General features: G+C 40.4%; 1 protein-coding gene across 2 annotated transcripts in view; it reads left to right on the top strand.

The window, feature by feature from the left end:
- Nucleotides 1–25,465, top strand: part of DOCK1 (dedicator of cytokinesis 1) — a 287,412-nt gene that overhangs the window by 225,144 nt on the left and 36,803 nt on the right. For both annotated transcript variants that reach the window (XM_065639491.1, XM_065639490.1), the window contains exons 34-43: nucleotides 1,559–1,644; nucleotides 1,831–1,987; nucleotides 5,023–5,063; nucleotides 6,331–6,421; nucleotides 10,734–10,853; nucleotides 18,416–18,505; nucleotides 20,896–21,000; nucleotides 24,424–24,565; nucleotides 24,705–24,783; nucleotides 25,067–25,151. In XM_065639491.1, the coding sequence (XP_065495563.1) occupies nucleotides 1,559–1,644; nucleotides 1,831–1,987; nucleotides 5,023–5,063; nucleotides 6,331–6,421; nucleotides 10,734–10,853; nucleotides 18,416–18,505; nucleotides 20,896–21,000; nucleotides 24,424–24,565; nucleotides 24,705–24,783; nucleotides 25,067–25,151 (996 nt within the window). The remainder of the gene's footprint in view (nucleotides 1–1,558; nucleotides 1,645–1,830; nucleotides 1,988–5,022; nucleotides 5,064–6,330; nucleotides 6,422–10,733; nucleotides 10,854–18,415; nucleotides 18,506–20,895; nucleotides 21,001–24,423; nucleotides 24,566–24,704; nucleotides 24,784–25,066; nucleotides 25,152–25,465) is intronic.

Here is a 25,465-nt window from a genome sequence, read left to right as displayed (position 1 = left end):
ATCTCTTGACATTTACAAAATGTTAGCAGGCTTCGTTCTTGTGCGGGTGGCCCTTTGCTTCTTCCTGGAATAGTTAGTTAGGGATTGCTTAAGCGAGTGACAGTGAAAAAATGTGAAGACGACTGTTCTGTCGATAAATTCCCAGTCTGGGTGACAGGGTCCCATCCCCTGCCACAGGTTCCCTTCTCACCCGGGCTCTTCGGCTGAGGTCTGTGACAACAGGCTGTGTCACTAATGGTGTGGATGTCTATGCTTATTTAATGAAGAATTAGCGATTCGATGACTAGAGCGACTCGTTGCATAGCGGCAGCCCTGGGGTGATCCTTCCTCCGCTAAGTTTGCGTTTGTTCCTAACCTGGGCCCTGGGGAAAGTAGCGGCAACAGGTGAAACCCTCTGTAATCATTAAAAATCCAGTTTGCACTTAGAATCTGTTCTGATGCCCACTTAAGTTTGGATTCTTTGGGCCCCTCAGTTCAAGAAGGGCCCCTCCATTCTGGGCCCCTCGGTTCCAGCAGGACAGGGAACTGCTGGAGAGAGTCCAGCGCAACCACGAAGATGCTGGAGGGAGTGGAGCATCTCCCGTGTGAGGAAAGGCTGAGGAGCTGGGGCTCTGGAGCTGGAGAAGAGGAGACTGAGGGGTGACTCGTTCATGGGGATCAATATGGAAAGGGGGAGTGTCACAGGATGGAGCCAGGCTCTTCTGGGTGACAACCAACAGTAAGACAAGGGGTAATGGGTTCAAGCTGGAACACAAGAGGTTCCACTTAAATTTGAGAAGAAAGTTCTTCCCGGTGAGGGTGCCAGAGCCTGGCCCAGGCTGCCCAGGGAGGCTGTGGAGTCTCCTTCTCTGCAGACATTCCAACCCGCCTGGACACCTTCTGTGTAACCTCATCTGGGTGTTCCTGCTCCGGCGGGGGATTGGGCTGGATGAGCTTTTGAGGTCCCTTCCAACCCCTGACATTCTGGGATTCTGTGATTCTGTGATTCTTTTATTATTGCCCAAATATCGATATTGCTCTTAAGTTGTTTGAAACAACTTCCCTCCCCTCTGCAGTGACTTATTACCAGGTCTGTTAATTGAGTTGTGCCCCTCTGTGAGCATATCTGTGCTGAAAAGGGATGTTAGTGATGCTGGGTTGTGCTCCAGCCTTAGGTGTTATATATCCTCTTTCATACAGCTTTCAGCATTTGTTATTTTACTTTTTTAGCTATTACCATTATTGCAGGGAACATTCTGTCCCTGGGTTTGTGTCTCCTTTTTCCCTGCCCTTGTTCTTCTCATTAATCTCCTTATTTAGTTTTTTGTAATGCAAATGTTTACACTTCACTTAACAACACGACCAATGATTTCTTTAGCAAAAAAAGTCCTTGTAGGGCAGCAGAACATTGTAGATAGTCTAATACCAGAGACTGCAAACTCTTAAAGTCAATCATGCTTTAAAATAGTGGCTAAACATCTCACTGAGGTACCCAACCAATCTGTGAACCATCGAGGCTGCAGTAATAAAGTGAAATATTTGCCATGTGATTATTTACGCTTGCTTTGTTTAATTATAGTTCGAAAATGAGATCATCACGAAACTGGATCATGAAGTGGAAGGAGGCAGAGGGGATGAACAGTACAAAGTGTTATTTGACAAAATGTAAGTGTTGATCAGCAGCGAGATTGATGTCACTGTAAAGTCAGGAGAGAGAGCAATTAGACTACAATGAACTTTGTAGCCCAGAAATAATTAAAAGCCGTTAATGATGCACAATATTTAAAATCGCACCTGAGTCAAGGTTTTTTCTGGGTGTGATTAACAAGGCGAACGTAATCGGTTTTTCAGCCTCCTGGAGCACTGCAGAAAACACAAATACCTTGCTAAGAGCGGAGAAACTTTCGTGAAACTCGTCGTCCGCTTAATGGAGAGGTTGTTGGACTACCGGACCATAATGCACGACGAGAACAAGGAGAACCGCATGAGCTGCACCGTCAACGTGCTGGTAAGCGAGGAGCCACCCGTCTGAACTGGTTTCCGCATTCTTAATTTTACACCTTTAACAAATGATTTTGTGTAAAACAGAGTACCTGTTGGGATTTCTCATGGAAGCTTGAAACACGTATTCTTTTAATGAAGGTGAATCTATGAAAACGTGGGTTATTAATTCTTTGTTTGATTCTAAGGAAAGATTTAAGACGGAATGTTTCAGGGCCCAATCTTTGAGGGCTGTTCATTGACATTTACAATTGATGTTTGAATAACTTGATACAGAAAAACACTCTGACATACAGAACACTGGAGTAATATGCAGTTTACTACCAAATCTCTTGTGCATTTGCAATCCCGTTTTCTATTCTGCTTACTGCTCAGCTTCCATATTCAAAGTTTTTGAAGAAATTTGAGTGTTACTGTTTCGTTGACAGCAGAAAAAGCTCAGGGTTTTTTCCTCATTGATGTGAAATTTCCTTCTTTTAGTTGCAGAAATTCTGGTGTATCTGCTCTGTAATATATCCAGGCTAGAGTTGGAAGCAGTAGCTTTTGTCCCCATAACACTCAGGTCATGCTTACTGGTGGAAGCATTAGAGTATGAGATTTTACTAGCATAAAATCAGTGCATATGGAAAAATTATGCCCAAATAAATTTTAGAGACCTCTAAACATAGTACTAGCTAGATTTGATTTTTCCAACAGGACTCGATATTAAACTGCTAGCTGTTAAGGATTCATAGCTTTCATCTCCATGTCATTAGCAAGGCTTTTATTTCATTTAAATATGTGGGGCACAGACAGTGTTTATTGCCTGATGTGATATGGCTGATGGATTTCGTTCATGCTGGTTGGGAAAGATCTGAGTAAATAGTTTGTAGCTTTAGCACTTGCAAGTAAAGCAAATGTTCTCAGCCTTTACGCCGCAGTGTTGCATGAGCTGTAAATGAAACGGTGCCCATTGGAATGGGAGAGAAGACGGAGACATCAGATCAGAAATTGGGATTTTAGTTTTAGTTTGTGGCCCGCAGAAGAGTCATAACATCCCCCTGCACAGAATTTGAGTTAGAAGAGCCAGCCAGTTTGCACCAGATAGGAAATAAAAAAAACTCATTCACTATATGCGCTAAAACATGACAACAATTTATAAAACAAGGAAAGTTGCCTAAGGAAGGTGAATTTATTTCTCCTTCCCTTCATCATAATACTCCGAGACATCCCAGTAATTCTTGCCGTACCAAGAACGGGAGGACCAATGACACAGTCGAGGCTTGGTTTTGTTTTCTCTAAGTGTCTCTAACAACGTCTCCTGCTGCTGAGTTTTGTCATCGGGTTTTTCTTCAAGTATTTGCAGATGATAAATTTTGTGGGCGATTTGCTGCTGTCAAGTTAAATCACCGTCAGATATCCACACACAACCCTGCCACCGAAACCTGCGGGAAATGCGGAAAAGCATCGCAGGGCAGAACTTTCCTTCATTTTCAATAGGCGTGATTTAAAACCTTAGCTTGGTTTTAAAGTCCCACGTGCCCTTCGGGGCCAACGCAGCCTTTTCATCATTCCCCATGCACCTGAAGTGAAATTTATGCCCTTGTAAAAATCCAACCCAGGGCTGATACTCAGCACAATTCCCACCCGAGGTCTCAAAGAGTTCTTAATTGGAACTTTAATGATGCGGAGGCTTTCACGGGATTAAGTTTGTCTGTATTGACTAGAGTTTAAGGCAAGGTTTTGATATGCATTTAAGCTGATGTTAAAAAAACTGCTGCTTGTTCCCTCCTAGGAGAGATCTTGCTGAAACCTCACGCTCTTCCCCTCCAGTTATTTTTCATCCCCATCAGTTCCTTGGCCCATTTCCTGCAGCCACATGTGAAGGAGGAGGTGGGAACCAGCACCCAAGGATGGGGCAGGAGCAGGGACTGGGTTTCGGGGGAGAGGAAACTGTAGGGAATGGGATGTGGGTCGGCGCCAACCTGCTGCCCAAGCCTCTTCCCATTTCGGTTCATTTGATGTTGCTTCTTGAGCTGCATCAAAAGAGCGGAGCAGCTGGTGGGAATATTGGCATAAAACGGTTTTACATTATTAATCCCCCTCAAGTCAGAAGTCTCTTCTACTTGAAAAAAAAAAAAAAACACAACAAACCAGAAATAAGAAAAAATAGCAGAAAATGTTCCTGTGGTTTTGCTTGTCTTTTGAGTTGAACTCAGAACTGGTGAGCAGTTATATCAACTAAAATGAGATATTCCCGAAAAAATCCATCAGGTCTGGTAGATAGATTCTATCTTGTATTTTGGTTCTCTTTGAAGGGAACAGTTTTGTATTGGGTTTATGCGTCTGTTAGTGGCTACTCAGACTGGTTTAATTTAGCATTGAAATACATTGTACCTCAGTGAAGGAGAAATTTCTTTGTGTTTTGTTTTCTTAGATATATTTTAACTTTTGAAGGCAAACTTTAAATTGGATTCCGAAATGCCTTTAATATCTCGCCCAATTTATCATATCTTGCATTTAGTGTATTTGTAGTGTTAACTGGTTTATCTCAAGACTGGAGGCATTCGGAGATTTCTGAAGAGAGTGATGATGATGTGTGGCATATGAAACCAGATAAATAACACTAATCTAACTTTTTATTCCTGAAGAAACTATTAGAATTCAAGGACAGATGATGTATTGCTCCAATAAGGTTTGGAGTTTTAAATCCATACACAACTGTTGCTTAAAAATTACATTTTTGTATGTTACCAAATTTCAACTGAAAATGGTTAATGATGTGTGACTTGCAAATGCCAGAAGCAAATTTCCAGCGGTACTATTGTTGCAAATTCTTAACCTTTGCAATGAGACATAAGCCCTAATACGCTACATCGTGAAACATCACAGCATTAGACTTTGTAAGTTAAATAACTTGTGTTCTATCACTAGAGGCAAATTTCATGTTGCAGTTTTGAGGTTGATGTTACACAATTATGAATTTTTAATTTAGAGCATGTTCTGTGTACATTCCAGACTGTAAAATCAAAGACTTTGTAACAAAAATATGTTGTTTTTCAGAATTTCTACAAGGAGATTGAGAGAGAAGAAATGTACATAAGGTTTGTAAACATGACCAGGAACAAACTCTGCTTGACTTACTCCCGTATAATTGGAGAAAATTAAGTTAATATTAAGCATTTGCTTGAGGGCTGGAGGAGAAAGAAGTAATAAAAAAACCCCAACACACATACCTTTACTGAACCTTAAGTACATTCAAAAGTTGATTTTCACTGAGACCAATTAGAATCAAGAGATTTTTTTTGTCCCCCTTTGCCGACTCCTTCAGTTACATTGTGATGAACACTGAAATACTCAGGAGTGCCGTCACATGAATAAAATAAATAACTCGAAAGAAAGCCGAGCAAAGAAATAATTTTACTTCCTGGCGAGGTACAAAATACGTGACTTGGGGTAAAAAGGACTATTAAATGATGTCACGACTGATACTTATTTTAAATGTAAAGCTTTTAGGAACCTTTCAAAATGCATTTTCTCACAAAGTAAAAATGGTAATATGTTGTTGTGCTTTTTGTAGACCTCAGGGTTCCTAGTCCTCTATTTGTTCTTTGGCTTAAAATTGGCTAGACTGTTGTGCTAAAATGATGAAGCTTTTGTTTTCACTGCTATTTTCGATATCTAAATATTATTCATGAATTCATTCTCAGATGCTTGTTACCTTTTTGGAAGAATTTTCACTTGTGAACTCGCTGCCTGTTGTTTAAATGGTTTTAATTCTTGTTTTCTTGGTTTGCAAACAGAAAATAAAATGTAGCAAAAGGCAGGATTGATAAGTGCTCCATTCGGATTGATGCGCCCTGTTCAGCATCACAAACTGTCTCTCTCTGTCAGACCCCCACCCAAATTCTCTCCTGTTTCTGTTAACAAACTTATAATGTATCATAATAATATCAAAGTTCTGTATTTTCACTGGCTTTTTCAAAATACAATATTAATAGGTATTTTGGTTTGATTTTTTTTTAAATCGTCATTAAAAAAAAAATGAAGATAAGCCAGTTCTAGAGATGTAGTGAAATTGAAATTAAGGGAGAATAATTATATGTCTCCATAGCTGAACAATTAGAGCAATATCTCTTGCACAAAATCAGTATTGGATTCATTACACACCAAAAGTTATTTATATCTATTGGGAAAAAAAGCCCACAGCAGAAATGCAAATGTTCCTGAAGGTGCCTGCACGCAGAAATACGAGCTTTGAATAATCCCACATATATTTAGTTGTTTGAGGACAGAGTTGAACCGTTGTAATCTTCAAGATGAATTATTTAGTTACATTTAAGAGCCAACCATTGTTTTTATTACTTGCAGGTATTTGTACAAGCTGTGTGACCTGCACAAGGAATGTGATAACTACACGGAAGCTGCCTACACGTTGCTGCTGCACGCAAAGCTCCTCAAGGTAAACACCCTAACACGCTGCAAGCGTTGAAAACCATGTTAGTGGTGACCAACAGTAGTATTGTTTGTCACTCTTACAACAGCTGCGCTTTGAACTGATGAACGATTACGTGCTGCTGCTTATGCACGTGTAATTAATAACGCAGGAAAGCAGGCCCTGCCATTCCTGGACACTTTGCTCTTCTTGGCCGGGAATGATGGGAAGCAAGGGAAAGTCAAGGTATAAGTTGCAAGCTGTAATTTAAATTAATTCTAAATATCAAAATGATGTAATGCGTGGAAGCAGCTAAACGCATATTGTAGTAAATCGGCTCTCCGCAGAATTGTTTTTGCAAAGGCAACACACGGCAGTGCTGGCGACTGTCCTCAAGGGCTCTGGGGTGTCCGGAGATTCAGTTTTGATTTCGGAACATTAGATTCAAATAGTCTTCTTTCCAAGCTCATGCGTTTAAAAGGTAGGTATAATTTCAATGCAGTTTATAGCACATTTAAAGAGACATAACCATATTGCTTTTCTTCAAGGAACATTTTGATGCAACCTGCGATATAAGTAAATAAAATGTTTTATCCACACAAAGTGCATATAGATAAAGCATTTGAGTTTTTAACACTATATAGCATCAGTCAGAAATGTAACAAAGCTGTATTTTATAAGCGTTAAGCTCACTGAAAACTTTCTGGATAAGTGTTGTCTCGAGCGTGCAGCTTGTTTCCGTGAGCGTGTCCCCAGTGTGGGAAGATGCTGCAATGAGCACTCATGTCAGGAAATTACAGGTTTAATGTAGCCCAGTCATCTAAATTAGTGTTTTCTGAAGCGTTTGCTTTAGTCCGGTTTGTCTTCCTCACGTCTCCCCACCCACAGTGAAATCTTCCTCTCTCCAGGGAGACCTGGGGCTCCTTCTGCTCCTCTCAGGATGGGGCAGGGAGTCAGGGAGAGTCAGTTCTGGGGCCAGTATTATTTAATATATTCATCAACGACATGGATGAGGGAATCGAGTGTACTATCAGCAAGTTTGCTGATGACACCAAGCTGGGAGGAGTGGCTGACACGCCAGAGGGCTGTGCTGCCATCCAGAGACCTGGACAGGCTGGAGAGTTGGGCAGGGAAATATTTAAGGAAATATAACAAGGGAAAGTGTAGAGTCTTACATCTGGGCAGGAACAACCCCAGGTTCCAGTATAGGTTGGGGAACAACCTGTTGGAGAGCAGTGTAGGGGAAAGGGAGCTGGGGGTCCTGGGGACAGCAGGGTGACCATGAGCCAGCACTGGGCCCTTGTGGCCAGGAAGGGCAATGGGACCTGGGGGGGATTAGAAGCGGGTGGTCAGTAGGTCAGAGAGGTTCTCCTGCCCCTCTGCTCTGCCCTGGGGAGACCTCATCTGGAATATTGTGTCCAGTTCTGGGCCCCTCGGTTCCAGCAGGACAGGGAACTGCTGGAGAGAGTCCAGCGCAGCCACGAAGATGCTGCAGGGAGTGGAGCATCTCCCGTGTGAGGAAAGGCTGAGGAGCTGGGGCTCTGAGCTGGAGAAGAGGAGACTGAGGGGTGAGCTCGTTGATGGAGATCAATATGGAAAGGGGGAGTGTCACAGGATGGAGCCAGGCTCTTCTGGGTGACAACCAACAGTAAGACAAGGGGTAATGGGTTCAAGCTGGAACACAAGAGGTTCCACTTAAATTTGAGAAGACACTTCTTCCCGGTGAGGGTGCCAGAGCCTGGCCCAGGCTGCCCAGGGAGGTTGTGGAGTCTCCTTCTCTGCAGACATTCCCACCCGCCTGGACACCTTCTGTGTAACCTCATCTGGGTGTTCCTGCTCCGGCGGGGGATTGGGCTGGATGAGCTTTTGAGGTCCCTTCCAGTCCCTGACATTCTGGGATTCTGTGATTCTGTGATTCTGTAATTGAGAACCACTCTTCTCCCTTCATCTATTTCTCATGCCAGTGGCGAGTGTATTGCAACCTCTGAATTATTGCAACCTTCTGTATTATTGCAACCTCTGTATTATTGCAACCTTCCATATTATTGCAACCTCTGTATTATTGCAACCTTCTGTATTACTACAGAAGTTATGCTAATGGTACCGTATTTCGTAAAGAAAATTTATCTCATTCTGTGCAACAGATTGTTCCTAGCGGTCTTGGATGTAATCTAAGCAATCCCAAGCGAAATGCGAGTGTAAAATATCCATCCTGACAAGTGGAAAAGTGGAAGGTGTTAAATGAAATGCTTCTGACGGATGCGCTGAGAATTATTCATACCTCAAAACCGAGTAAAGTGCATCCAAGCTGTAATAAGACTAAATATGATGCGGAGCGCACTTGTGCCATTGAAAACAAGACACTTAGAAATGTATTTACTGTATTTTAAAATAAATTGAGGGTAATTACACAAGAAAACTTCTGTAAGATTCATCTGGAGTGCCAAAGCACCGTAGCAATTGCTGTATTGGTCGTTAAAAGCAAGGACGGAGCCTGCTGGCTGCAGTCACTGCTCTGGTGACATTTTCAGTGCTGAGACGCGTGTCAGGGAGGTGACGCCGTGAGGAGGCGGCTCTGACACCTGCAGTCGCTCAGGCTGGTGCCGGTGGGTACGAGATCCAGTGAGTAACTCGCCGAGTCGGCGGCTCTAAAGGTCTCTCGTATTCCCACGAGGGACGTAAAACAGAGCGGCCAAATCGCGCGACGCTTGCTCGTCCCGCTCTGCATGAGCGAACCTTTTAGACGAGACGGAGCTTCATTCCCTTGCACAGGTGATGTGTTTTCTGGGAGAATGTTTGAATGAACCGTGCCATAAAATGTCATTCAGACTTTTACCTGTTATGGCTTGAACTTGCCAGTCAATATGCTTTATGTGACCTTAAATTAGAGTTTAGCCGATTTCGATATCTTTTTTTACAGAAGGTCTTCAGAGACCAGATGAGTATCTTAATATCCTCCTTTAATTTACTGACAATAAATATCCAGTTTTCTTTTCTCACAATGCAAATGGGTAGAAGATGGCAAATGTAAGGGTAGTATTTATTGCAGGTTTTAATCGCTAAACAGATATTTGTTTATAAATAAAATTACAGTTTGGAAATATTTTATTATAAATAATCACAGAAGCACAGAATGTCAGGGATCAGAAGGGACCTTGAAAGATCATCTAGTCCAATCCCCCCACTGGAGCAGGAACAAATATATATATAAAAATATCTAATACAGTATCCTGTTACTACCAGTAGTTTGCAGTGGATGGAGAAGTTCTTCAGTATTGCTTGAGAAGCAGCAATATTGTGGGGTGTGTCACTTAAAGCAATTGAGTTTTTCTTTCAGACCTTGAGGACAAGATTTTGAATGACACTCCTCGTCGGCATATATTTCATCACGTTGATTTTAATGGGATCACATTTAGGTCAGGACTGAGAGCTTTCGAGAGTTTCACCTTTAAATTTGTGAAAAGGCTGTCTCTGTAGAGAAAGAGCCACCAGCATTTCCTTCAAATCACTGCAGGTTGATGAATCACACTTAAGAGACTTCAGTTGTATTTTTAACCCGTTTAGTCAAAATGAAGATGTTCAAAACTAACAAAAGATCGTGGCTCTTCGTATGCCGAAAAAAATGCCATTGCATTGCAACCTCCGTGAAGTTTGTGTTGCTCAGAAACAGCTTTGTGGTACCAAGTTGGCTGCTTTAGCCAAACACAAACATTCTGGCCAAATTAAGAAATAATTATGTGAAATTTAATAACATATAGGAGGTAAAACTGGATGATGTAACAGCAATTCTGTGAAGAAATCTGTGACTTCCTGATCTTTGGTTCAATTTCTCCTTTTCCAAAAGTTGTACCGCTTTATTTCTGTGGGCAGCCCTCCTTCTATAGTACCTTTGATTTTCAGACAAGAAAGTGAACAGTTCTTCAATTAATTTGGTTTTTGAACTTGGTTTCTTAAGGGAACAAGTCCTAGTTGAGTACCCATCCCTGTCTCTTTTTGCATCTATGAGAAGTTCCATTTGATGTATTGGAGGTTTGTGATTTGATTTGATTTAATTTGATAGCGGTTTGTGAGCCTCCAGGGTATTAATTTCCTGCCAGCCTCGTGAAAACAGACACCTATGGAACGGCAGGATTTGGGATTAGAATCCTGTCCAGGAAAAGGCTCCAGTGTTGTCTCATCCCCACATAGAGAATAAAAAAAAAAAAAATTGTTAGTGCATTAGCTGTGGTACCACTTCTTTAAATAAAAAAAATGTCTGGTTTATTTAGCCCAATTTTACTGATACATTTCATAACTTTTGATCTGCTTTCACATTTCTTCTCTTTCTTGTATGATTTAGTGGTCAGAAGAAGCATGTGCAGCACATCTTACCCAGCGGGATGGATACCAGGCTGCTACTCAAGGGCAGCTCAAAGATCAACTGTATCAAGAAATTATCCATTACTTTGACAAGGGCAAGGTAAAAAGGGAAGAAAAAAGTCCAAAAATGTTTTATTGCTTTTCTCTCTAACTTCTAAGTCGAATAGTAAACATAGTTTGCATCAAGTGACCTTCAGGGAGCTTTAAACTTGTAAGTTATTTGATGTGTTTTATGTAAATGGTCCACCAGCTAGCACTTAAAGATAATAATACTTTAAAAAAAAAAAGTAAAAAATATATCAATGGTACATTTATAACTACTATGTTAAGGGTAAATATATGTGCATATGATGCCATGGAGAAAAGAAAAAAGTGATGCATGTGATTTGGGGTGTTTTCCAGCAATTACCATAGCTAATGCAGTCCTTCAGCTACCCTTGTTTTTTCTCGTGTACACAGAATAATTCACTTAGAGAATGGGTGTCTGTGGTTCATGTCACAAGATGAGAATATTTCCTTGCAATTGCATATTTTATTGCCAGATGAACTTGCATTTGGCCTTGCATGGTGGGAAAGGGAGCGTTGGTGTCACCTGTCCACAGAGAAGAAGGGGAGATATAGGGGTGGATCAGTGTTTGGATGGTTCATGCACAAAATGTTCAAATATAGAAGCAGAAATCTCTTTGTGAGAATATTTCAGAAACACTAAATTGGGTTTTTAAAGCAATCTTTGCTGCATAAGTGTAGTGCAAACAGAAATGTCATTTTCTGGTAGAGCTAGAAAATTATCCAACCAGCTCATGTTTTCCAAGAAAGTTGTTAGCAGAATCAGTATTTTGATAGAAACTTTGCTTAAAAGGTCCAATTTCATACCTTATCTTAATGCAATATTTAGAAGTTGATAATAAGTGATGCTCTAAAAATTGGAATTCCAGCCTGTGCTAGAGCCGGGCTACACAAATGGGCTGCACAGGGCTGGGGCTTTGCAGGTGCACTGGCTTCCACAGCACCCTCCTACCACCCAAAAAAGCTTTTACTAACCCTTTACTAACCCATTAACTCGCTGGCATTCTGGTCACAGCTGATTTAACAGTATATTTTAATATTACGTTCCTCTCTGGAAAGGATAAAGCCAGAAGGCTTATGTTTTTATTTTGCTTTTTTACGGCTCTACGGCTTCATGGTTCATCTTTTAAGGTGTGAGTATCCAGGCAGTGGGAATTGTTCTTTTGAGCACCAGGCCGTTGTGTTTGAGCTGTAAATTAAAAGCTGCAACGTTCTTTCCTTTTCCCTCCTAGTTAAACAACTAAATCTTCATTATTCTACAATATTTGGTGAACAATGATATTGAAGGGATCACTGTGATTACTTATTCCCATCCCTTTGCATAACTCAAATCATAGGGCTCCTGTGCGATTTTTGTAGGTGTGTGAGGAAATGATTCCTTTTCAAAGCACTCCTTCCTAGTTATAGATATTTCTTCTCTCATTTTCTGGTCACTCAACTTGGTGATACATTTTTACATCATTCCATGAAAAGGAAAAAAAATTAAAATCAATGCACTCTGAGAGTACAAGCATCTTCTGTGAGTTTTCAAATGTCAGGAAGCTCAAAGTTGAGGTTTCCCCAGTAGAATTAAGGTAAGCCTCTCATTTGGGATGTTCTGACGTTAGGTTAAATCAACTCCTTCCCTTTACCTACGCAGTTTGCAAATGTGGTCCTGCAGCTACTTTAACTATGGCATTCCATGATGGGTAACACATCGGAAATAGTATTTGCTGTGCATTTTTAGAAGACTGTACCAAGAACACTGACCAGTTTGTCTTTTTTTTGTGCCATAATCGCCCAGCTGTCTGCCTGGCAATTCACTCTGGGTTGATCCCACTACTTTGCTTTCTCTCCCCGTAAAGTTAACAGGAGATGTCAAAAGAAGGTAATTTGACCCTGGGCAGCTGTAGAGCTACTTCCAGGCTTTTACAGCAGCTCGGGACTTTTGTTTTAAAGTCATTGCGAGACTCCAGCTGGGAAGCGTTGGACTCGAGAGGGGAAAGTAGATGTGGTTAGAAACATTATGTAGAAGAAATGGAGGAGAAAGATTTCCTAAGGGGTGACACTTGTATTTAAAACACTGGCTTTTTTTTTTTTTTTTTAAAGGATGGTGTAGTTCAGCCTCTCAAAAATCATGATCCCTTTCTCTGAGCAGAGTAATTTCCCAAGAGGGAAGCACAGTGCGCTTTTGGAGTGAAGACCAACTATGAGGCTTATTCCCTCAATATTAGCATTTGTGGTGAGATGAATTTAGAGGGAGGTATAATCCTCCGTATACAGGCTGGAATGGAGCACACCTCTCCCTTCTAGACCAGAAGTGCCTGCGAAATCTGTAATTTAATAATACGGAGCGTGGGCTTGCACTGAAAGCAGGAGTGTGGGCGTCTCATTTTGGCTGAGAACAAAATACTAGTCCTCACTGTGATATCCCTCTTATTTGTAGTTTGAGACCCATTTAATAGTCCTCATTTTGATTTCTGTTTTTTAATATATTATTTTTAGGGAGCTTGCTTTGTTCCTTACATTTAACTATTGGTCCTTAAACTAACCTTCTATAAAGCTGAAGTGCACCCTTCACCTTCAGTAAATTAGCGTTTTCAGGTACAAATTCTGCATTTTGTTGTTCCTTTTCTTTGTGGATTTGATTCCTTATTAGTAATACTTCCCGTTACTCTTCTGAGCTCCTTGTTTCCAAAATGAAATGTTGTTACTTCGAAGTTTCCCTAGTATATGCATAGGTTTCTCTCCAAATTATTATCTTCTTCTCCAAATCATTCACTTCATTGCGTTTTCCGGTCTCATCTCCATCTCTCTCTTGGCTTTTGCCCTGAAAAGCCTGATCCTCATGTTTATCACGGCAGTTCATCCTTTGAACTGCTCTCAAGTGTTTGCTCTTGCTGTGTTTTGCTGAAACTTTGCAATTTTCAACAAATCCCTTAATCCAGGGACTTTACTGAAACTTGGTAGGTTAGAGTATCTCAGGACGAGAAGAAAAAATAGTGGCGGCCATAAAGTGACAAGGGAAAGGGGGTGAAATTTTGCCTGGGTGGAGCAGCTGATGTTAGTCCATGCTAACAAACTACCGAAGCCAATAAATAGTCAGTGCCCTTGATAAACATAACATATAATTTTCAAACAGGCTTGTGTGGTCTCTGGAGCCATAAAGGAAGCAGCAGCGTTCTTGTTCCTACACGGTAAAATGTACAAATTGCAGTGTATTTCATGTTTGCCAGTGGAACCCGCAGTCTATAAATCAGTACGTGTTTCCCACTGGTCCTTCATAAATTGAAAGTGTTGGTCCCCGGGGAGAAAAAAGTAAATAAATGCACACTACTCATTTATTTCTGCTCCTCCCTCCTTCGCTACCCCACTCAAAAAAAAAGCTTTACAGTTTTACTAAAGCCACAAAACACAGAATATTTGAAACTACCCAACAACTGCCATGCTCTGGCTTCAAATGTCTTTTATTTCCAGCCCATGGGATGGCATCAAATGGCTTTTTCTTCCGTCTAACAGGATAGTGGTGAAATTCACCTGTTCGCCAAAAATCAGTGCGAGGCTCATGTCCAGCTCATATCCCACGTCAGGTCACAAGCCCGTGAAGGACGGAGCCAGTCTTGAGAGAGCAAAGGCACAGTGAATATTGCGAGTTGTGTTAAAGGGTTTCCAATGGCTACATCTTACACACCTTGAATACAATCCTAGCAATAGAGAAATACTGTTTTAACCTTTTATTTAAAATATTAAGCTTTACATGATGCTTAATTAACGCTATCTGAAATTTAAACTGCTCGGAACGTCCCTCATACGTCAGAAAATTGGAGGATAATATTCTTATCCTGGACTATTTCATTTTTACTGACCATTAACTCAGCAGGAGCTAAGAAATATCCTAAGATCCTCCTTTGCTGCTGTTAAAGAACCTCAAAAACTGAATTGGATGTTGCGGTTCTTTCTGGTCAGCATGCTTCAAAAAAGAAGATCTGAAAAGATCTCCTGCATCCTCAAAGCCTTTCCCATAACAGTTTGCAGCTCGTGTCTACACAACTAAATTTAGGCTATACACGTTTTTCTTACACCTTCAGTATAAAAGAAGCATTTTCTTTGCACTATCGCCAGCCTCCCTCTCTGGTACACTCACCAGATAAATTGTTTCTCACATTAACGAGTTGTACATCGTACAAAGGCTGTGTAGTAACTCCCCGGACGGCTCGTTCCTGCCGTGTCTTGGGCAAACCTGGGAAACCTTCCAAGGCAGGAAATCTGGGAGGCAGCAGATGGGGAGTTATTGACCTTCAAGAGTATAGATTTCATTTATCGGGATCCTTTGCCACAGCCCTGCTGTCCTCACCTGAATAAATTCGCTCCGCAGTAAACAGCAAAATTTTTCAGAGGGTCGTGCAGGGGATTTTAAACACATGGTTCCGGCTTCTGTTACGACGTTGGAAATTTTATCGGCTTTGGGTTTATTTTGGGGGATGTTGCAGGTGGTGTGGACCAGCTGCACGAACAGCCGAGGGAAAAGCCGGGTGGTTAATGGACTCGTGGACCTCTGGAGTTCAGAGCACTTGACATTTTACAAATTGAGTCTTATAATACAAGTTCTTCTTGTTCCTTTGGAGGATTAAACCGGACAATTGGATTTCCAAATAGAGATGTTGGAGTGGAACGGGGTTTTTAAGAGGTAGTAGCAACAAAAAGTAAGTGCTTTTCTCTCCGACAGGTCCCTTGGCTGGAGAGGGCAAAAATTGAGAGAGTCTTTTCCCATAGTGGGGCACTTTTAGTGTGTATTTGCAGTATGATAGAAAAAGAGGAGTTTCATCTCTTACCTACACCTGAAAGTGTTCCGTTAAAAAATAATGTGACAAAATGTGAGCAGTGTATCTTGGAAACTAACTTTTAAAGACTTTTTAAAGTCATTCCAGTAATCTAAGCCAGAGATAAATGTTGTTCATAATATCTGTTTTTTTCCCATTTTTCCAATTACACAAGGGATAGTGGTCACTAGGAAGAGTGCTAGGATTGTGCAATTACTGCGTGTATGTTGTAGATGAACTAAATCTATATCATATTTAATTTGAGGATTCGTTTTTTAGGCTCTGAAGCATTTATAAAATCCATTATTAATATTTGGTAACAGCTAAGGAGTTTGATCAGGCTGGGGGAGGCACGACAGAAACACAGCCTCCGTTATAACCCCTTTACAGTCTTGACCGACAAGGGTGGGAAGAGAAGAAAAATATAACAAATAAGATTTAATTCTGCCAAACCCGTCATTTAATCAGTGCCAATGCTGTGCTGCTAGAGAGGGACTGGTTAAATTTGGAACACAGAGAGAACTGGGACAAGGAAAACTATGATATTAAAATGTGCAGAAGACGTTATGGGTGACTGAAGTGCAAAAGAAAACAGCAGTCAAAATGGAGAAAGGTTAAGTGATTTTGAAAGGTTTCATGTGATGACTCACCAAACAACTGAATATTAGTTTAGTTTCTATGAACTGCTAGTATGTTGCTTTTCTGAGTGAAAATTAACTCAGCCTAGCATGTGAGGGTATGCTCCATTTTATGCAAATATACTTTTGCTATTAAAGTCACGTTAATTTTTGTTTAGAAATAAAAATATTAATCTGCTCTGTATCATCATTCTAGATTAGATACATAATACAGAGAAAAACATTCCGATCCTTCCATTGGCAAAAATTGCCTTGCAGAGTTTAGAAACTGCCTTGCGATTTCCTGCAGACGTGATCCCTAATTACGGTGATTGTAATTAGTCATTCCAATGCATTTTTCATCCTCAAGGCGCTTTACAAACGTGAGGTTACTCGCGCTCATTCCAGTCCCCTTCCCTAGATAAATAACATTATGAACCTTGTTGTAGAAATGAGAAAAATCAAGGGAAGGGGTCGAACATCACGTGGAGCCGTAAGGAGAAGATAATGTGGGTACCAGACTCATTGCGAGCATCCTTCTTCTTTCTGTCTTAAATGAGGTCACCGCTCCATCTCTGTTTCCTCCACATCTGCCCATTTGTTTTCTTTAGGACTCAGAAGCTCCTTTTCCCTCGCTCAGCCGTACCAGTGCGGTTTCTAGCCCATATTTTTTCTTACTTCAGTCCCTTACTTCAAGAGCATAAATCTCTGTCCTGTGTCCCTGCAGTCGCCTGTACCTATTTTTGCTTTTGCAGCTCCTTATCTCCTCCACCATCAGCATTTCTCGGCCTCTTTCCATCGTTCTCCGGCTGCCAGGACGAATCTTTCAGCCCATCCTTGGGTTTGCCTGAAAATTGGCTCCTGTTGTCCAGGGAGGAGCAGGAGCGGAGAGCACGAGCCACGTCTTGCTTTTGTGGCATCAGCACGTTACACGTGGGGGAAGGTTTACTGATTATTCAGCCTGGCTGGGCTCCAAATTGCCAATTCCTTTGGAAAAAAAAAAAATATTCGAGGTCTCAGTCTGGTGTTTGTGCCACTAAATCACAGGTGGCTGTGCCCTGCCTGACTCCTCAGCCCGTGCTTACAGCGGTCTCAGTCATACTGACAGTTATGTGAACCCTTAATGTTTTATTCTTATTTTTAAATCAGCATCTAGAACTAGAGATTTTCCTAAAAGGCTTATTTCTTTCCAAGTTTTCTGAAAGACTAATAAACGCAATGTCAACTTGCAGATCAAAAGAGAAATAAAATTCACCCGACACTGATTTTGGGCTTTGAGGGGTGGGATTTCGTTAGTGTGTGTTGAAGGGGCTTTCGGTTTTCGGGGGCTTTTGGGGGGTAAAATCTTTATTTAGGCAGTGTGTTAAAGCGGATGGGAGCCGTGGGATGTCTGTGCAGGATGGATGCATAACACAAACCAAATGGATTTATATATAACTCATTCCAAATCTCCATTTTTTAATAAAGTGAGGTCAGCAGTGCCAGCCGGATTTCAGCAGCAGAGGCGGATCATCAAGCTTGATCGCAGATAGTCTGGTGTGCTAATTTAAGCATCTTTTGGGGTTTGGGTGGTTCTTTATATTTAGAGTAGAAAAAAATGAAAAATACACATTTAATAACATTCTTGCTGTTCCTCATTAAGGTTGTTGGCCTCTGAAGAACTGAAGGATATTGTTAAATTTCTTTGGGTCAGTTGAGATAGAAGCTGAATTTCACGGTTGAAGAACAAGAGAGGAAGAAGAACCAATGGAAATATAATGAATATTTGTTCAAAGCAATATCTGCAAATTGCCTGTCCTGTCTAATATAGATTATGGATATTAGAGGGAGAGAGAGGTGATGATGAGCTATAATCAAAGAGCATTTATCCAAAGTTCTAGGTTCTGGGTGTCTTTGTGGGCAGGCTGTGTTTACATGTTGTTGGATAGCTAGTTGGGGTAGCAGGAATCATTTTATTTCTAAAGCAATTTGATAATTTGATTTGATTTGCATCAAATAGCAACATGTGGGTAACGCTGCCACAGCTCTTTGGCACATCAGCTGCACAGTCTTTTCAGGCGTGTGACACAATGCATTTCGTTGTGTTTTAGTAAGATTTATTTTATTCCAATGTTGTTGTTTAAGCAAGGTATGTAATTCATGTTTTTCGTTGTTGTTTTGTGATTGTTTTTTTCCAACAGATGTGGGAAGAGGCCATCGCCTTGGGTAAAGAACTCGCAGAACAGTATGAAAATGAAATGTTTGATTATGAACAACTCAGTGAACTGCTGGTAGGTTTTCTAATGACATAGACACTGCAACAATTTTTTCAGAATTCAATTTTCAAGCTTTTAAAATGATATCAAAAATCTCTCTTATTACAGTAAAATGCAGAACTAGCTATCTCCTTTGGCTTTGTTGGACCAGCATTGATTAACTGGCTACCTCTGAAAAAGATTGATTTTTTTTTGGATTTTTTTTTTAGCTGAAAGAAAAATATTTCAATAATATTAAGCTGATTTATTTGGGGTATAAAAGGAAATTTGGAATTTAAATATAAATGGGAACATGGAAAAAATCCCTATTCTCTCTCAAGTGTCTTTCCATATTCACGTTTCTTTTTTTAGGTATGAATAATCCCCAAGCATTCATGTCTAGAGTCAGTTATTTTTGCCCCGACATTACCCATTCATTATGCCTGCACCGTTTTTTTTTCTCCTGCTCTTCTCCAAAAAGATAAATGGCAGCTTTCCCTGTCCCTGACTTCACCCTTTTCACACGAGTTGCGACATGATTCCAGTTGGGTTCTGAAAATTCTTGACTTTGAGGTTTTTGACACATTTCACCTGAGGCGTCTCCATCCCCAGCTCCCCAGAATCTCCTTTCTTGGGGAGGAAAGAATAAAGGAAAATACCACTCCTCTCAATATGATGGTTTCTTCACTCCCTTACACGTTCTTCTTGGTTTTGTCCATGGTTCCGTCCTCCAGCCTTCCACAGCCATTTGTATATCCCTTTTTGAGGGTCCTCCTGTGGCGTTTTAGCTGGTTTTAGTACCAGGCTGGTCGTGTTTTCCTGCCTAACTGATCTGGAGCCTGGTTTGTGCTGCAGGAGGTAAAGGATCTATACGTGGAGCATTTCTTGGTGCTATGGTGTGCCAGAAGAGTCTTCCTCACCCTGCCGCCCGTGCCGCTGTCAACAGGGCTGCGTTCAATAGAGAATATTCTTCATTTCAATATAAAAGGAATCTGGTAGAGCTGTTCCTCAGCTAGAAATGATTCTTACGTGTCAGCTATGATTATTCACCAGTGGGTAGCTATTCTCTGAGTCCCTCATTTTTAATTTTTCATCTCCTTTATGCTTGCACATGGGAACATGAACAGCTTTGTCATGGAAACAGCCGCTCTCTACTTATCATCCTGTATCCATTTTTGGAGCAAAGTCTGAATTTGCACTTTTTACATTGTAGCTGATGGCCAACGATACGGAGTTATGAATTTTTCACCATTTCTGTTGCACAGTAAATATGTCATTGTTTACATTAAGTGGCACAATTCCAGGCAGCGGTATAAACCAGGTATGGTTCATTTGCATGTGGAAATTGAGTTTCTCCCTCTTCTAATAGGGGAGACACAAACCTTGCAATTCTCAGGTCAGACAACTGAGTTTATCTGCTCGTTATTTAGCAGACAGAGAAACTGAGAGAGATATCACTAAAATTAGTACTGGCGTGCACTGGGCATTCATTCCTAATGAGGCAAAAATCAAAATTTGTGCTCCCGTATGAGTCGGGTCTCACAAAGCCCATTTTTGGGGCTTTTCTTACTGCTGCTGCTGCTCTTCTATTTTCCGCCATAGTAAAATTTAAGGTTTTTTTTTCTTTCCTGCCTATCTTTTGTTCGAGCAATATTAAATATTAGACACTAAGACAATTCACAGATGAAAAAATAGTTTTGCTACAGGTGAACTGAGAAATATACAGCAGATCTGGGTCTTTGTAGTCTTCTTGCCATTTACTGTTATCTGTTGTCGGGGAGCAGTAATAAACCTCGCTTCGAATCGGAACGCATTCGCTTACAGAAAGCAATAGACTAAAAATAAATTAATGAACAGATCGTCTGAAGCTTCGCATTTGTTATTATTTCATCATTTGAGATCAAGAAGGATTCCGCTTCAAAACCAGATGGCGTCTGACATCCATGTGTTTATTCCAAAAGTTATATTTTTCTGCAATTCTCAACCACGTGCTTTCCATATGCAAAGAAATAGTTGTAAATATGGAAAAGAAGTAGTAGAAGAATGTAATGAAATGTAACAGCTGAAAATGGAGATGTCAGTGCCGTCGAGATGAGCTGGTTTTCACGGTATGATCTTCACCGTTCCAGTGTTTTGGCATTGGTGTCGTAACCAGGAATTCGGGCTTGCAAATTCTTCACCGCCATCAAAATTAACATACTAGATACGGAGCAGTGAGGTTCACCAAGTTAAACACAAAAGCAATATGGCTACAGAGTCTAGCATTTAAAATAATAAAATATATCCAATAGAAAGACAAAGAAAAAGGGGCAAATGGCACATGTACATCTTTAAGTTAGAGATGTACATAAAAGAGATCTAGATCTTAAGTATAGAGAATCTCCTTAAAGTTTAGGTCAGTGAAGTTCTTCCTGTTTATTTTGCAGAGAAAGCAAGCCCAGTTCTATGAAAACATTGTGAAAGTGATAAGACCAAAACCAGACTACTTTGCTGTTGGGTACTACGGCCAGGGATTTCCAACATTCATAAGGGTAAGTGTCCTTTTTCCACAGACCATAGCAAGGTTTCTTGCTTTGGAGATTTCCCTCGGTTGTAGAGAAAGTACATTATTGTGTATCAGTGTGTTATTTACAATCTACCTAACACTGATGGTTGATTTTTAGGTGTATAAAACAAACATTGGTTCTTCCTTTCCAGTTTCTAATATGGAATAATTGAATTTTAGTAGACATCTTCGAACACATCCAATACTTGATACTTCTTCAGGGTATCACTAGAAATGGAGATACACCACCCAATCCATAAACCAGAGTAATAACCGGCACCATCTGAAATGGTGACATTTTTTGCCCGACTAATAGATATAGATATGGATATGGATATAGATATAGATATATAGATATAGATACAGATATAGATATAGGAGTATGGTAGAGAAACCTTTTGTACGCTACTATGTTTTCATGTGAGTATCCTTTCCACTGTAGTCACTAAAATGAAGCTGGATATCAGAGATGTGTGTGATACCTTTAAAAACAATCTTCTATCATTGATTTTCATGAAAATAGAAAACATATATCATTCGGTTGATGCTGGTACCCTAAGTCAAATAACATTTTGGATTTTTTTCCACTGATACCAGGATTTTTATGGAGTTGAACTAGTGGCTAAAGAAGGGTGGGGATTTAACTCATCTGAATTGCGTCTCTGTCGTGATTCTCTGGGCTCTGACACTTGCCAGTCAGTGACACGGAAATAAGACCTTATCTATTTAGCTGCTGTGCTGCTCCTGTCTGACTTAAGAGCTGAGGATTTTCAATTTGGAAAGAGTCTCTCTCCAAGCCCCTGTGGAAGAGTTACAGTAGATTATGGCGGTTCAAGGAGACAGAAGAAAAAAATTATTGCTCTTATTCTCGGTGTCTGGGAGACTCAGAGAGATTTCGTCTCAGGCCAGGGGCTGGTAGTAGATTTCCTCCTGGAAATACACATTTAGGAGATGAACTCCTGGTTGTAATTGAGTAATTCCATGTTAAATCTCTTGGATTATACCATAATAAATACCAGGAGCAAGACCAAGCCTATTCTGAAGTCTGGCTCACTGGATAAATCCAGGGAATTCTGTTTAAGCTGACTTTGTCAGGTTAATTGTGATCTGCTGATCTTTCATGATTTATTAAAAGTGCAAGTAAAATATATACTTCTGGTGCATTAAAAGCAAAGAAACAAAGATATGGTGATTTCAGAAAATAATTGTCTTAGAGTGATCGTCCCTCGTAGAAATTTTATGCTCGGGTATCCAGACAGAAATTTTACGTGTATTTGGAGAAGGAGGAAGAGGCTCTCAGAAAGCCCAAGAAATAAAACTCTGGTGTTCATTTGGAAAAAAGCTCCTTTTCCACCAAGTCACTAAAGCCCATGTGAAGAAACTGAAATTCTAGAATCATCCCAAGAAGCAGCAAATGTGTGTGGCTTTTCATACACCCTGGGATGCTGCATTACAGGCGTTTTTGTGCCATTTGTACCTCCTGAGAAGTGCGACAAATTACCCAGAGCTGCCCCAAAGCTTGTGAAGTGCCGTTCTGCAAACTGGCAAAGCCAAATGCTGCTGGCAGACACAAAGGTGTGACGATGTGTGTCAAAAGACCAACTCTGAAGAGGTGCCATGTGGAAAATCTAAGAATTATTGTGGTGGTTGAAACACGTGTGAGGTGTGGGCAACAGCTTTTATCAAGCATCAAACAGCAAAAAATCTTCGTGGTACATTCAGTGGAAAAGCTTTAATAAGACTCTTGTAAAACGTTTATTAATAATTTTTTACGTTTTACCAGGGAAAAAAGTGTTTAATATCCTCTGAGAGTGTCTTACTGTTAAGATTGACCAACTCATTTCTCTAGAAAATGGTTGAATTATTCATTTATTATATTCCTATAGGGAAGACTTGCCTTATCAGGAATCTGCAGAATGATGAATGGATGATAAAGTCACTGACAACTTTGCAGAGGGGATTGTGGCTTTAGTCACGAAATTTTTTAGTCGTGACATTTTTTAGTTGTGAAATTCTGGGATGTCAGTGGGCATGGCCATGGACGGTTTGTCTCAGCCTCTACCTCTGCCATAACTTGTCTTTCCACGTGAAAAATGCAGCGAGCGCAGCACAATTTTCCCCTCGGAGCGCTGTGTTAGACCGTGTCTCAAAGGGATCCGATGCAGGATAGTGTTCCTCTGCTGTATTAATATTGATCTGCGTTTTCGCTTCAAGGCTGAATGATTTTTTTGTAAGTGTGGGAAAACACCGTGCTTTAGAAAAGGCTCGTGGATTGGTCAGTTTGTAAAAAGCGAGCAGAAAAACTCGAAAATTTGGCTATTTAGTGCCTGAAGTTGATAGGGAAGATCCTCAATAGAAGCTGCTTCTTCTATTGTAAATTCTCCTGTGAATTTCAGGTACATATCCATGAATTACAGGTACATATACACTTCTTAGGCATCTGCCCTTCTTTTTCCCCCCAAATAGACTGTGCATTTCAAAAGGCACCATTGCAGAACTAAGCGCAGTTGGGCAAATGTAAATTATTCCAGTTTTCTACCCCTAGTCATAACACCCTTTTTCTAATAAGTGCTGTATAGTTTTTCCACTGAGTTCATTTTGAGATGAGTAATTAGGTTAAGCATATTCAGATGCAAGTGTTATGTTCATATGAAAACTTACTTTAATATGTTTGATCAATTAAAAATATGCAAGTCGCCTTTTACGTTTTTCTTTAGAATTTAATGTGCTTGTTCAGGACATAAATGGACTGTATAAAAATATCTTAATTTTCTTTATTGTTTAAAGAAGAAACCAATACACTTAATAATCCGAAAGTTATACTGTGTGCAGACAACTGTTCATTGACAGAAATCTAATAGAGTAATAAGAAGTCTGGGGTGTACCAGTCTTTCTAAAAGTCTTTGGATCTTCCTCCTAAAATTGGCGTAGTTTTCTGTTTAGACTTTTCTTTGCTACTCTTGCTTGCTCACATCAAGCTTTTTAATAAATGTTTGCGTGTAAAAAGCCTAATTCTGTTTATTTACCTCCATTCCACCATTAGATGTGGAAGATGGATGAGAGGAATTACAGAGGGAGATCTTAGGTGTGGTAGAGGACGTAATTTATCTTAATACATTTTCAGTGGGCACCTATTTTATAGATCCTTGAAATCGTGTATTTTGGGTCTCGTTGAATTTAGCGTGGTTTATACATATGCCTAAAGGTAAGCGTGTGCTTAATGATCTCAGTCCTGCGTTGGAGGTAAGGAAATCCATTTGGGCTTTATTGAAGTGGCATAAAATATTTGTAAACTATTGTGAGGAATGTAAAACATCTCACTTAACAGCATTGGAGTCAACGCTTCTAAGATCCCAGTTCCTTACCGGGGATACTGGTATTGAGATTTCACCTCTCGCTTTGTTTCCAGAACAAAGTCTTCATTTACCGGGGAAAGGAGTACGAACGCCGCGAAGACTTCGAAGCGAGGTTATTGACTCAGTTTCCAAACGCGGAAAAAATGAAGACGACGTCTCCGCCGGGCGATGACATTAAAAACTCGTCCGGCCAGTGTATCCTTGGGCTGAGATTGTTGCATTTCTGCCTTTTTGGGTGTAACACGTTAATTTTGTTGTTTTGTCCTTTCTTTGTGTTCCCGTTGAGCTCTGTGTGATTGGAATTCCCTTTTCGGTTCTTAACCCCTGAATTCAGATGTCCAGTGCTTTACTGTAAAGCCCAAACTGGATTTACCGTCTAAATTCCACAAGCCAGTGTCAGAACAAATCGTGAGGTGAGTTCGGGTTGGGTTTGCAGTTTTATCAGTCTCCTTTATAACACCTAAAATAGTTCTTGTTTCTGTTTAAAAGTCTGTACGCAGCCAAGGAGAGTAGTAACTGTGAGGACATCTCTTGGGTATTTTTAATATTAATAGAGATTCTCTCCAGCTCCCTGGAAAACAGGGATTCCATGAGCATATTATCTTTATGCTTAAACATTTTTTCTAGTACTAGAGTTTAGCAGCAATTCCAAAAAAAATGGTGTTTGATTTTGATTGTGCTTTTCCCTTTTTTCAGTTTCTATAGGGTGAATGAAGTCCAGCGGTTTGAGTATTCGCGCCCTGTTCGAAAAGGAGAGAAAAACCCAGACAATGAATTCGCGGTAAAACAAAAAAAAAAAGGAAAAAAATAATAAACTGCTTTCTGGGGTTTGCTTGTGTATTCCCCTCCATTTTGAGACAAAGCTGTATTTATTGTGTTAAAAAACAGCTGTTTTGAGGAAGAAGTTTAAAATGGCTGTACCTGAAAAGATAGAGATGTCTTTTGCCAAAACTTGTCTCGCCATGAAGATTATAGTCAGGCATCTACATTTTTTTTTTTGCAGTAATACTTTTTTCTTTTCTAAACCATATGTTTTCTCTAATGGTCAATAAAACCCGCTTTGAGCACAGCTTGCATTCATCAAAACATTTACGT

The sequence above is a fragment of the Caloenas nicobarica genome, chromosome 7, assembly GCF_036013445.1.
Source record: "Caloenas nicobarica isolate bCalNic1 chromosome 7, bCalNic1.hap1, whole genome shotgun sequence".
Classification (NCBI taxonomy): domain Eukaryota; kingdom Metazoa; phylum Chordata; class Aves; order Columbiformes; family Columbidae; genus Caloenas; species Caloenas nicobarica.
The sequence above is the reverse complement of the archived record's forward strand: the minus strand, read 5'-3'. Positions and strand labels throughout refer to the sequence as shown.